The sequence below is a fragment of the Cyprinus carpio genome, chromosome A3 (assembly GCF_018340385.1).
Source record: "Cyprinus carpio isolate SPL01 chromosome A3, ASM1834038v1, whole genome shotgun sequence".
Lineage (NCBI taxonomy): Eukaryota > Metazoa > Chordata > Actinopteri > Cypriniformes > Cyprinidae > Cyprinus > Cyprinus carpio.
Window position 1 is genome coordinate 22,758,559 of NC_056574.1, and position 12,053 is coordinate 22,770,611.

A 12,053-nucleotide genomic window follows, 5' to 3' on the forward strand; every position below is an offset into this window, starting at 1 on the left:
GTGTCAAATAATAAACAGGAAAGAGATGCCTCCTCCTCTGCAATGCCCACCCATCTTTCCTTACCATCTTTTACCATCACTCAGCTCTCATGTCCTTCAATTCACTAAAACACTCAGCTCAATTACAGCGAAGGGAGATGAAAATGACTGAATGTTTCACAGCTACCCCCCCTCCCCACACCATACTCTGAGCATATCCAATAGAAAGAGGGAGAGGAAGAAAACGAGAGCAAGAGGAAGGGTGGTAGGAAGAGGGGGAAAAAAGAAAAACAGAAAGAACAATTACTTACCTACACAAACAATAAATAGAAAGAAAAGACTGCAGAGTATTAACTCTTACACTATCTCTCGCTCTCTCTCTGGGCAGTGCTAATGTTATGCAGACCATTCAGTACAGTCTTTGTACAGTATTAACCTTGGTTGCAGACGTAAAATCCAGAAAATCGTAATTGCATTACACTGAGCAAGTGCTTTAAAAACTGAATGTCTTTATTCATAGCTTTAGTGAAACAAATGAGTCCCGGCTCTCTTTTTCCAATCAAAATGTCCCGTTTTGGAAATATGGAGCAGGTAGGTTATTATCTTTTTCTCTTGAGGTCGTCGTGCACTGTAAAAAGTGATAACGTGCCATTTGTAGTTGATTTAACCTTTTAAAATTACTTTTGTTAGTGTGACCTAATGTAGGCAAATTGACTCCCTCATTCAAAATAAATAATTTCAATGCAATAAAACAAAACAATTTAAAATAAAATACAACAACAAGAACAAAACTATACCATAGAAAAAAAAAAAAAAATTCACAGTGTAGAAGGGTCAGATTTCCCCAACAAATGTCCCCCTCCCATGTTTTGCTATGTTGTGTCTTCTTTCTTTCACAATAACTCTCCTTTATCTGTTCCTCTTGTTTGGCTGTGCTGCATGGCTGCTCCATACATATCTGTCAAACTGTCTTCCCTCATTACTTATCCACTCTTATCCATTCTCCTCAGCTCACTCTTCCTCTAGTTTCCCTTATGTCCCCCTGTGATTAAGTGTTGAAACAACAAAGATCACAGGAGTATGAGAACCGTAGGAAGGAGAGAGGCTGAATCATATGAAACAAGGTAACGCATTCACTGCTTTTCTAAATTAATACAGTTCAGATGGTTTCTGCTTTCAGCACCACGGACAGCGCATGGGTTTCAGTCAATCATTTAAAACATTACAAGCACTGGAAATATATAGCTAACAAAGTGAGCAAAACATTTTATTACAGACACAAAATGAATAAAATTCTAAGTAAAATACAAAAAATACCTCACAAATAATATGTAATAATAATCATAATAACATAAAGTTTAACAAAAAAAATAATAAAAAAAAAAAAAAAAAAAAAAATCTATATATATAGATATATATATATATATATATATATATATATATATATATATATATATATATATATATATATATATAATAATGTAAAAACAAAATCAACTCACAACTGTGCTGGTATTACACTGCTTTTCCAATCTGTATTCTAATAGCACTTAATTGTATAAAACTAAATCCTCAAAAGTAGAAACACTTTGGCTCTGCTGCACTATCAAGACATCACTATGTTTGTCTCGGCCACCCAACATAACAATATAAGCTAAACCAGTGCTGTTTTTGCAAGGTGTTTAAATATGCCAAGCATGTGGTAGTGAAATAGATAACTATAAGGAACACAAAAGGGGTAAATAAATAAATTGATGAATAGGAAAAACTGAAACTGAGAGGAAAACCATTGTTAAGAGTGTGTGCATGGATGAAGTGAAGTATATTAAAGTGTGTATCTCCGTTGGGATGGGGGTTGGTTGTAAGGACAGATACGCCTATAAAAGACAACAGCACTATATGGACAGAGAGCAGGGAGACAGGAAAATGGGAGAGAACAGGTTACGGCCACTGAGGGAAATGTGAAGGAATGACTGCAGTAAAGGTAAATGAAGCTCCATTCATAAATTATTCAATTTAAAGAAACAATGCCAAAGAGAAGTGATATATACATGCGCTGTTATGAGAAGGAAGTAGAACTGAACCATATCTACACTCTTTTTATTTTACCGTACAATATGCTGTAGTGCGTCTGCATTATACCTTCACCCTAACTCCCTTTCTCTCTGTCTGGTGCAGTGTAGGTTCTTTGGATTTTTCTGCTTGCTATCCCACTGCAGTTGAAGCTCAGCAGTGCTCAAAGGCCACCTAGAGGACTAACTGGGGAACTGCACAGCTCAAAATACTGCAGTACCCCCTCCTCTTCAAGCTTTCTCCCCGACTGAGGTATGGATGCCTCATGCAAACCATCTGTCGATGCATTGCATACAGGTTTATGTCCCTTTTTACACCATACACCCTTTTAATTAACTGAAATCACTTAACAAATGCATTTCAATCGTTGTTTTAAATGAACTGACCAGGTTTTATCTCAGAGCTTCCTGATCTCAGTGATTAAGGCTTTTTGTAGTCCCTTCCTCCTTCTCTCTCTCCCTTATTTGTGTGCACTAAGCTACTCTCAGCCGAGTTGCTCATATTGACGTCTCTTGTGGAATAGCACTAAAGAACATAAATTAACAGAGCAAGGACGCTTACGCACACAAACATAAGACACATTCAGAAAAAAGCAATGTCACAGCACAATTAATTAGCTTTAAATGAAATGATGCTGTGCAAAGACAAACTAAAAAGCACTGGCACACATGGATATATGATATATCCTCAGAAGGTCATCAGTCAGACTTTGACCTCTGCTTTGAAACTAATCACAGCTCTGTTCTCAGCAGTCAGAAGCCCTTTTCAAAAGGCCCCCTCATTGTTTTAGTCAAGAGAGTGAGAAAGAGATTCAGAATGGGGCTTAGAGGACTCATCTTACAGTGACAGCATTGAGACGTGCATGACTATATTCCCATATCTAGCACTAACAGTGTTCTTAAGATACACCCCCAGTCTCAGCTCTCGTTAAAACCTAATTAATAAAAGTGCCCTCTCCGGTTAATTACCATCCCTTTATAGTCCCCCATTAAGTACTCAGGGAATGAAGCCGGAGAGAGATGGGATATAACTGTGTTAAGCCAAATCACACATGAACTTGATGGAAACTATTCTTAGTGGTGGGAAAGAATGGAGTAGGGTGAAAAAAAGAAGAAGAAAAAAAAGGAATTGAAAAACAGACAGAGGACAGAGAAGGTCAATACGAGGTAATCTCAGGTGATGTTTAAGGGTCATACTTTTAGGAAGGGGTGTATTTGTAAGGATCCAAAATCACTGAAAGCCATCAGCAGGAGGCAGAGTAAATGGTTTGAAATAAGGCACTGCCAATGGGATGTGAGTGACTGAAGGAGGGAGGGAGAGAGGGAGGGAGAAAGGGAGGGACCAGAGGCTGAGAGAAACAAACAGAAAAGCTTAACTAGTGTATGTGATAAGATGAGAAAGTGTAGAGGAAGGGGGACACAAGTTAGTGAACAAAAGTATTGTTTATAGATCAGTAGTTCTCAACCAGTTCAGGGCTCAGATTATATATTAGACAGTTAAAATAAATAAAATGTCCTTATTATCAAACAATAAATATATTAATATTATAAAACAGTCACAGTCAACAATTTCAACAACAAAAGACAAACGACAACAACAAAAAAATATATACCTGATTTAAACTACTTATTTGGCTATCCAAATTATACACTTTTATTATCTGTATTTAGCAGTTTAAATACATGTTATTATCTGGAACCCTTTTTTTCAGAGCCACTTGAGAACCATTGTTAGAGTTTTAGTAAGAGATACAGGGGTCATTGAAGAATGAGAAGAGCTCCATCTACAGTCAGCGTGAACTTACTTTCAGCGTAAAAAGTTTTGTTCGCACTTGATTGTACAGAACCACGCCATTGGGTTGGGAGTGATGACGCAACACCCCCCCCCCCCCACCCCCACCCCCCCCCCCCCCCCCCCCAAAAAAAACTCATTGATACGAGAACACTGAGTTCCCTAACATACAGAAGGGCACATATATTTGGCTACTCGGTTTCAAATAAAACAGAAGCAGACATCTGCTTCAAAGGGGAAAAAAGAGTGTGCAGACAGGTATAATTAAGATTGGATATTTATGCTAAAAGTGAACTGAAAAGACACCTACATACATATTTCATCACATATCAAGGTGACGTGTGACTGTGTAAAAATAAATAAATAAATAATTAAAAAAGACACCAATCATTGTGGGACATGAAACGTCCATGAATTCGTTGGACAGACCAACTCAAAATAAATGTAACTTACCAGAAATACCTTTAATAATAATTTAAAAAGTTATGAAGTTATTAAGTTATGAAGGGGTTTAAGTAGTGTGCGAATTACTGAGTGACTTTGCATTTAGCATATTCCGACATGTGACTTTTATGGTTAGCAGGCTGTTATATGCGAAAAATAAATGGCCCTCTCCCTTTTCACAAATCTTAATTATGGTGGTTAGACCAAATTTCCCTGCCATAATTCGCACACGGGTTTAAGTGGCAAAAACAAAGTAGACCTGACTACTTGTTGAGTCGTTGACTGGCAGAGGCAGAGGGCAGATAGGCCTGCTTTGCATCAGTACACCGGGCACACAGACAGAAACACTCAGAACAGAAGTGATGTATATTTTGTCACTTGTACACAAGGTCACGACACAGACACAGCACAAACACCTATATTACATACTTACTCGCTTTGGGTCTGGCTGTGTTCGCGTGCGTGTTACTGAACACACACACATGGACACACAAACTGGACAAAAGTGCTACGTGGAATTTACTACGTTTTCTGACTGAACGGAGGGATCCAAGCGTGGGTCCGAATGACTGTGTAGAAACCTAAGATATTTTTCTCTATATAAATTGGCTACAGTTATGAATAATGCAATATTTTCTTGCTACAACACCGGTCAATTCAAAATAACGCAACTGTGCAGTGCGTAGTTCAGTTCCTTTAGTGATACAAAAGACTAGCCTACGAAAAATATATATATATATCTATTTATTTATAATATATCACCTAAGTTGCACCCCTGCTATTGTTACTCAAATTATTCTCGTCATATATATGGGTCTTATAGGTCTAATATCAAAAATTATTTGCCTGGTAAATAAGCATTTCTATAATTTAACAAATCTCGTGTTAACAAATTGCTTTTATTCCCTAAACACAACCGTCTGTTCAACCAAGCGAAACGAGCAGCGGGGAAACACCTCCTCTCTCTATTTGTTTAATCTTCATGCACTCACTCCATAAACGGTCTATCCCTTTCTTCTCAGTTTTAGCATCCTTTCTTCCGTTTCGTCACCTGTTCCCGTTGTCCAGGGTTAAGAAGACCGTAACCGGGTCTTTAGTTGCAGACTGAGAGGTCTTTTGAAATTATTTATGCCGAGTAAGCAGCTTGCCGGGCACGACTAGAAATGTTATTCATTTTGCTGCCTCTCTTATTTATTCCGTTCGTTTTTTTCCTCTGTCGACGGTTTTGTTTTGTAAATCTGTATTTCCATGCAATTTATTCCTTAATCTAATGGTGACATGGGATCCCTCTGTGTTGTTCCCTCCCTTTAGCTCTTTAAAGGGAAAGGTGGCAGCTGGTGCCCCCTCCCCAAACCCCACCCTTTGCCATTTAACCGTATACACGCCAAGAGACAAACCTGTCGCTATTTCCGGTATTTCTACTAGTGTTACCTTTATACAAAAAAAATTAAAAATCTTTTAAACAAAACTAAATTCCCCAACACATTAATAAACGTATCTTAATGCAGAATTATTACATAAAAAATAATGGGTTATTAATGAACATTAAATGTAGGCTATAAGTTTAAATTCATGTTGCTAGTTAGACAGACACAGACAGACAGATCGATAGATAGATACATAGATAATGTGAAATATTACACAAAAAATATATATATACAAAAAGAGGAATAAATGGCATACAGATTACATCTAACATGTTGAAAAGCCTGTTGGCTAGAGGAATATGTCTTTCACATTGGTCACGCTTTGTTTTCCAGGGGCCATAAATGACCAGTTTAAATCTATAACCCTGATCTCCAGTCAGTCTGTACAGATGTTTCTCCTTCTTATGGGTGTTCCAAACAAGACAGTGCAGTTTCTGTCTCTGTGTGAAGGAGACAACAACGCTACAACTATTAGGATAAGCACCAGGCCAGGTCATCGAATTCTGCCTAAACATACTCCAAAGAAAACCAGAAGATACAGGCAGGGCAAAAGTAGGCAGATATCAAGAGAAAAAAAAAAAAATCCTGAAGGGACATGCCAAAATTTGGAAAATAACATTTAGCCTGAAATAAAGTAGGCTGGATTGTAGAATATTCAAATCAAAATATACCTCAATCTACAATAAGAAAGCCTGAGGACAATAAGAGGTCATAGATGTCTAGACGTGGTCAATAATGATTTTTCTTTCTGATCTTTAATTAATGACTATTAACTATTCCTTACATATTTTATTTGCTTTCAATAGTTCTCTAAAAGATAAATCTAGCCTCGTTTCATAATCTTTGCCTTTACCTTTTCCTTAATTTTGATTAATTTTCCTTAATTAGGGGATTTTCCCTTAATTTTTACTTCCATATATGGCCTTAAATCAGTCCGCTCACTCACTCTCTCTCTTTGGCACATTGCCGGAGGCAGAGCTGGGGGAGGAGAGTGAAATGTCGCAAGAGCAAGTAGATGGAGGAAACTGGGTGGGACTTAATTCTGACTATATTGCAATATTCTTACAAGTTCTCTATATGTTTCCCATTACCACTCTCTCTGTTTTGTTTCGTGCTCTCTTCATGAGATCATGAGTGGAGTAAGGTAGTGTTTAAGTACACACTCCTGTGCAACCCTCTTGGGTTGTCTAGGTGTGGAGCCAACTGCCTCCTCAGCGATATTTCTGTCGCTCCCTGGTCTCCCCTCTTTACTTGCAACTTTTTCCCCTTGGATTTTTAGCACACTTCCTGTAATCCTCAGAAGCATATATTTTTTGTATAAAACACACTAAATCATTTAATATATACTCAATTACGGCACGGCAAAGATTGACTTTTTTCTTCTGTAGAGCATAAGACAATATTTTGATAGGTCAACAACCTCATTGTATGGACGAAAAAGCTGAACGATCTTCTAAATATCTCCTGTTGTATTCCACAGAAGAAAGTCATACACACTTTGAATGACATGAGGATGTGACGATTTTGAGCGAACTATCCCATTAAGGATAAAGCATACATACGCAGAACACAGACAGGCACAAACTCCAGATCAATAAATCAATAATGTTGCCACCAATCACTTCTAACATGTTTTTGTTCTCCATTTATTACACACCCTCTGAGTGTCACAAAAAAAATAAAAAAATAAAAAGAATGGAAATTAAGCAATATTGATTAAACCATTTTTTAAAGTTCAGATCAATCATTGCAGAACTGCAAATCAAACCATCCACCCTAGTTTGTCTATTTTCTTATACCATAGACATCTTATTTCTTCCATATGTCTGATTCTCAGTACTATACATTTTAGGAACGCCTAAAATATCCAGTAACACACCTCTACCACCTTCATCTTGCCATTTCACCCCACTTTGTGCAACATCAGCGGCTTGCGATGTTGGGGGAGGCACAGGTACAGTAAAACTGTCCATATACAGACTACTTTTACCCCTGTGGGGCACAGGAAGAGGTGGACGAGGCAGCCGGGGTTGACATGATAAAGTGGATGGCGCTTTGTGAGCAGGAAGTCGGCTGTGAGCTCCACTCTTGGTAAGGGTGCCATTAAAGGTTGCTGCATCCAGGACAGAGCGAGGAGACAAATCTGACCTGAAAAAGAGGATTATCAATAACTAAGAAAAATATAATGATTTAGTGTGGGAAGAAAAGGCACAAGGCTGTCAGATGAGTATTAATACATTGCATAAACATACTAGTGCTTTGAGGTCCATTATCTTTTTGCTTTATCACTATGCTGACCATCACTTAGCTCATATATTACTTTGTCAATAGAAACACATGTGGGTCCTCTGAGACTAAAGCTCTTCATTCCTTAGCATAAGGAAACGTCTTTGTATATTGAATACCATTGCTGCCTCTATAAAAGAGCTAAAACACAGGAAGAAGGTTTAAGTGCTCTTAAAACAATTTGTGCTTAGTTATGAAGTCAGCAAAGCAGAGATACTCGTTTAAAAAAATGAACAAAGAGAAACATATGTTATACTGTAACAACACATAGACTTTCTGTGAAGAGGTGTGTGAATTAGTGTCAATATGTGTTTGTGACCCTGACTGCTGCCCACCAATCAAGAGCTGACAAGGTTCAGGAGGCCAGGCCAGAAGGTAGGTTGAGCGATGCTTCACTAAATCACTTCAATCAGGCCTGCAGCAGGCCAACATGAAGAATGAAGCATTGTCTAATGCTGTAAATTAAATGCTGGATGAACCTTAAGCTCAATGATTATTAAAGGGATAGTGCATTCAAAAATTAATCCTGTCATCAGTACTCACCCTCATGAAATTCCAAACCTATGACTTACTTTATTTGGTGGAACATAAAAGAAGGATGTTTCAACAGGCTTTGTTTATACAATGAAACTAAATGGAGCCTAAAACAACACTGTATGAACAAAAACAAAAATGGAGACATTTGGGGCAGTGTGGTCTAATGGTTAGAGTCGGATTTGCAACCCAAAGGTCATGGGTTCGAGTCTTGATACCGGCAGGAATTGTAGGTGGGGGGAGTGAATGTACTTTTCCACCCTCAAATACCACGTCTGAGGTGAGACCCTTGAGCAAGGCACCGAACCGCCAAATGTTCCCTGGGCCCCCGCCGCAGCTGTCCACTGCTCTGGGTGTGTATGTGCACTTGGACGGGATAGCACAAATTCCGAGTATGGGACACCAAGTCATGTCACTTTCACTTTCTTCAACAAAATATAAATAACACTTTTGAGCTCAATGAAGAAAGAAAATCATGCAGGTTTGGAACGATATGAGGGTGAGTAAAAAACTGTGTTGTGATCAGTTCTGTACCTGAAGATACAGTTTGTTAAACTGACCGTGTATAAAGTCATTTTTTCTTCAGTTAGACAACCTGTGTAGAGTGTGTTATGTGCACCATAATTCCAAATAATCAAGAAATGCGAGAGATCTGTTCTGCTGCTATACACAGTGAAAAGTCAGGAACTACTTGGAGCTTTAACTGCACATGATTCACTATAGGCTAGATTTCAGATTTACATCTACCCTGACATTCTGGGAATGGATGCTTTGCTCTAATGGCATCTAGAAAGCAGATTACTCAAATAGTACATTACCCTCCACTTACATCTTGGGATTGAATCAGGTCATCACTTTTGAGAAGCCACCACTGCTGACCTCAGATCTCCTAATGATCATTTAATCCATCAATGCATTCACACTGCCCTCTTGTGGTGGAGAGTTACCTGTTAAAGTGCTTGAAGTCAGTCTTGGTAGTGCTAAAGACTGGTTCCTGCACAAGCGCCATTTGAGCCGTTTCCAGCTGTCTGTACAGTGCCTGAATAAAATCAAGAGAAGTGTGAGTCATTTCTTTGGTCTAGAAGCTCCGGTTGAGATAATACTGCTGTCTGTGGAACGCTACCATATCCTCAAGACTATAAGGGTTATCCATCAAGATAATTTGCATGAATTAGCTTTTTTCTTTTTATTGTTGTTTGAAATAACCCACTCCCTAACATTTTAAAAATACATTTCTATTTTCCACTCTCAAAAAAAGATAAGAGCTTATTTATAGTGCAGAATTTACTCTTAAAGGAAAATTCTGGGTATAGAATAAATTAAAGAGATAGTTCATCCAAAAATCACCATTCTGTTACTTTCTCTCATGTCATTCCAAACATGTATGACCTTCTCTCTTCAGTGAAACACAAGAGAAGACCTTTTTTTGTCCATACAGTGGAATTCAATGGTTACCAACATTCTTCAAAATATCATCTTTTGTGTTTTGCAGAAGAAAGTAAAAGTAAATCATGGAAGTTTCTAGTAATCTTGAAGACCTTATTTAGCTGGATCAGTTTGAGACCACTGTAATGAACTATGGTAACTTTTTAATGACATGTTAGCTAATATCTTCATCTTTTTGTATTGTGTTCTCTCAGCAAAATCAGCAAAATGCTGAAGTCTATTACAGATATGGCATCTACCTATACATATCAATGGAGCAAATGATGACAGAAAGATAATTTTTGGGTGAACTATCCCTTTAAGTTCAATCAACAGCATTTGTGGCATAATGTTGAGTACTGAAAAAAAAAAAAGATGTATCCCTCATTTTCAACTGGGATTATAGTGGCCTTACAATGGAAGTGGATGGGGTTGTTTTTTCAATGTGAAAGTAGAAATAAACATAATTTTCATAAAAGCACTTACATTAATTCTCCTGTTATAGATGTGCAATGTGTTAGAGCTTGTGACTTTACTTCTACATCAGCGAGGAGGACAAGACGAAACTTTACCAGGGCCTATTTTTCAGCCTCTTTATCTCACCTTCATCATGCTAAAGTGTTCAGCCGGAGGTTCACGTGCTGCTGATTGACCTCTGTAGCGGTCCTGCATTTCACTGATGGGATTAGAGACCACTCCCACTGTTGGCCGGTCTCTGAGCTGTGGAGGATCAAACACAGACATATGAATGACATACATGAAGACACAGAGTTCCAAAAACAGAATAAAAAAGACATTCTCCAGAGAAAAACTCCTTTACACACACATCTCACCCTCTGGGCCAGCTCACTGAGGAAGTGTGTGGTCCAGTGCGCGGGGGCTTTAGAGTGGATCTCATTGTACAGAGGTCCATTCAGTGGTTTTCTGTCATGCTCAGTGTGTGAGGTGAGAGAGAAGTGAGCAGAGGCCGGCACTCTGTTCTGACGGCGGACGACTGGAGGAAGAGGGGCATTCTGGGGCAGTGACAAGAAGGTAGTTGAAGGAATCACATCTTGATTCTTCGGTTGTGTCCCATTAGGCCAGTCAACAAGAAAGGTTAAAGACTAGGCCACTTTAGGTTTATGATGTTATGAACATTATTTACTAACAAGCTCTATATAAGACCACCACCAAAAACACCATACAACTATTGCGTCTTTTTTAAACGGACTAAATTCTTTGTTAATTTGCTCTGTTTCGTTTTTGGTCAAAGACGTCGCTGAAATAGCAAGCTGCCAACTTAACTGTAGAAACAAATTATCTTGTAACTATGGTTACCATTATTATTTTTTTTTTTGTAAAAGTTAATAAATCAAACTTGTTCGGTAACCCAGTTTGATGTTCCTCGTACCTACCTTACAAGTTTTAAAATAAAACGAAGAAGGTTGCAGATACGCATGTCCAATAGTTGTGCTGGTTTGGACCTTTCGTCTCTGGTTGTCCATTCGCTTCATGCACTCCCTCGCAAAACTGAAAAATAACCACCAAATAGATACAGGAACTCCTGCCCGTCGAAAATTAGACAAGAGACATATTACTGATAAGACCCTTTAAGTGTTTCGTCATAGATAATGCTGCGCCCATCCATAGGAATGGAGTCTGCCTAGTTTACGCTTACCTGCTGCTATGGAAACGAACGCGCGTGCAGGTGCGTACACTCCTCGATCGTGTGTGCGTTTTCCGAGAAACGTTAACCTAAATAGTAAAAAGGCTGAAACAAAATAAAATACTTTTTTTTTTTTTTACTTTTGAAAACGTAATTTCTTTAACTATTATATGTAAATAGGCTAGTAGGCTTTTTTTATAGGCTACTATTTCATTTATTTTTTTGTGTGAAAGTGTTCGTATTAGAGCAATTGACATTAGAGGTGAATTTAATAGAATCTATCAAAACAAGTCCTATACTAGTCAAATTTCAAAATTTTTACATTGTGATATTTTCATTACAAATAAACTCAATTTTCATGACAATTAATTTACAATAAACCATAATGCAAAACAAACCCTCACTCTCATCATTACAAAAATAGAAAAAATGAATGGCATATGGTATAT

The 12,053-nt window shown here is 38.0% G+C and overlaps 2 protein-coding genes and 1 long non-coding RNA gene across 6 annotated transcripts in view; 1 reads left to right on the forward strand and 2 right to left on the reverse strand.

The window, feature by feature from the left end:
* The window catches only part of LOC109059036 (potassium voltage-gated channel subfamily C member 1-like), a 56,461-nt gene extending 50,830 nt beyond the window's left edge, over positions 1–5,631 (reverse strand). Inside the window, exon 1 of one of the 4 annotated variants that reach the window (XM_042724376.1) lies at positions 4,721–5,631. Coding sequence is in view for 1 of the 4 variants with exons in the window: in XM_042724355.1 (XP_042580289.1) it covers positions 5,280–5,284 (5 nt within the window). In the remaining 3 variants the exon portion in view is untranslated. The remainder of the gene's footprint in view (positions 1–4,720) is intronic. The other 3 variants (XM_042724355.1, XM_042724372.1, XM_042724365.1) reach the window with 3 other exon arrangements.
* LOC122137468 lies at positions 413–7,330 on the forward strand. The gene is made up of 4 exons (XR_006154867.1): positions 413–570; positions 990–1,103; positions 2,158–2,304; positions 7,195–7,330. It is a non-coding gene; the product is annotated as an uncharacterized LOC122137468 (long non-coding RNA).
* Positions 7,331–7,344: 14 nt separating this feature from the next.
* On the reverse strand, positions 7,345–11,707 carry zgc:193811 (uncharacterized protein LOC559801 homolog). The gene is made up of 6 exons (XM_042724442.1): positions 11,617–11,707; positions 11,354–11,502; positions 10,793–10,972; positions 10,563–10,679; positions 9,482–9,573; positions 7,345–7,862 (listed from the first exon to the last, which is right to left on the reverse strand). Exons 2-6 carry the CDS (start codon positions 11,450–11,452, stop codon positions 7,508–7,510), a joined length of 843 nt encoding a protein of 280 aa, XP_042580376.1. The 5' UTR covers positions 11,453–11,502; positions 11,617–11,707; the 3' UTR covers positions 7,345–7,507.
* Between the last annotated feature and the right edge of the window lie 346 nt (positions 11,708–12,053).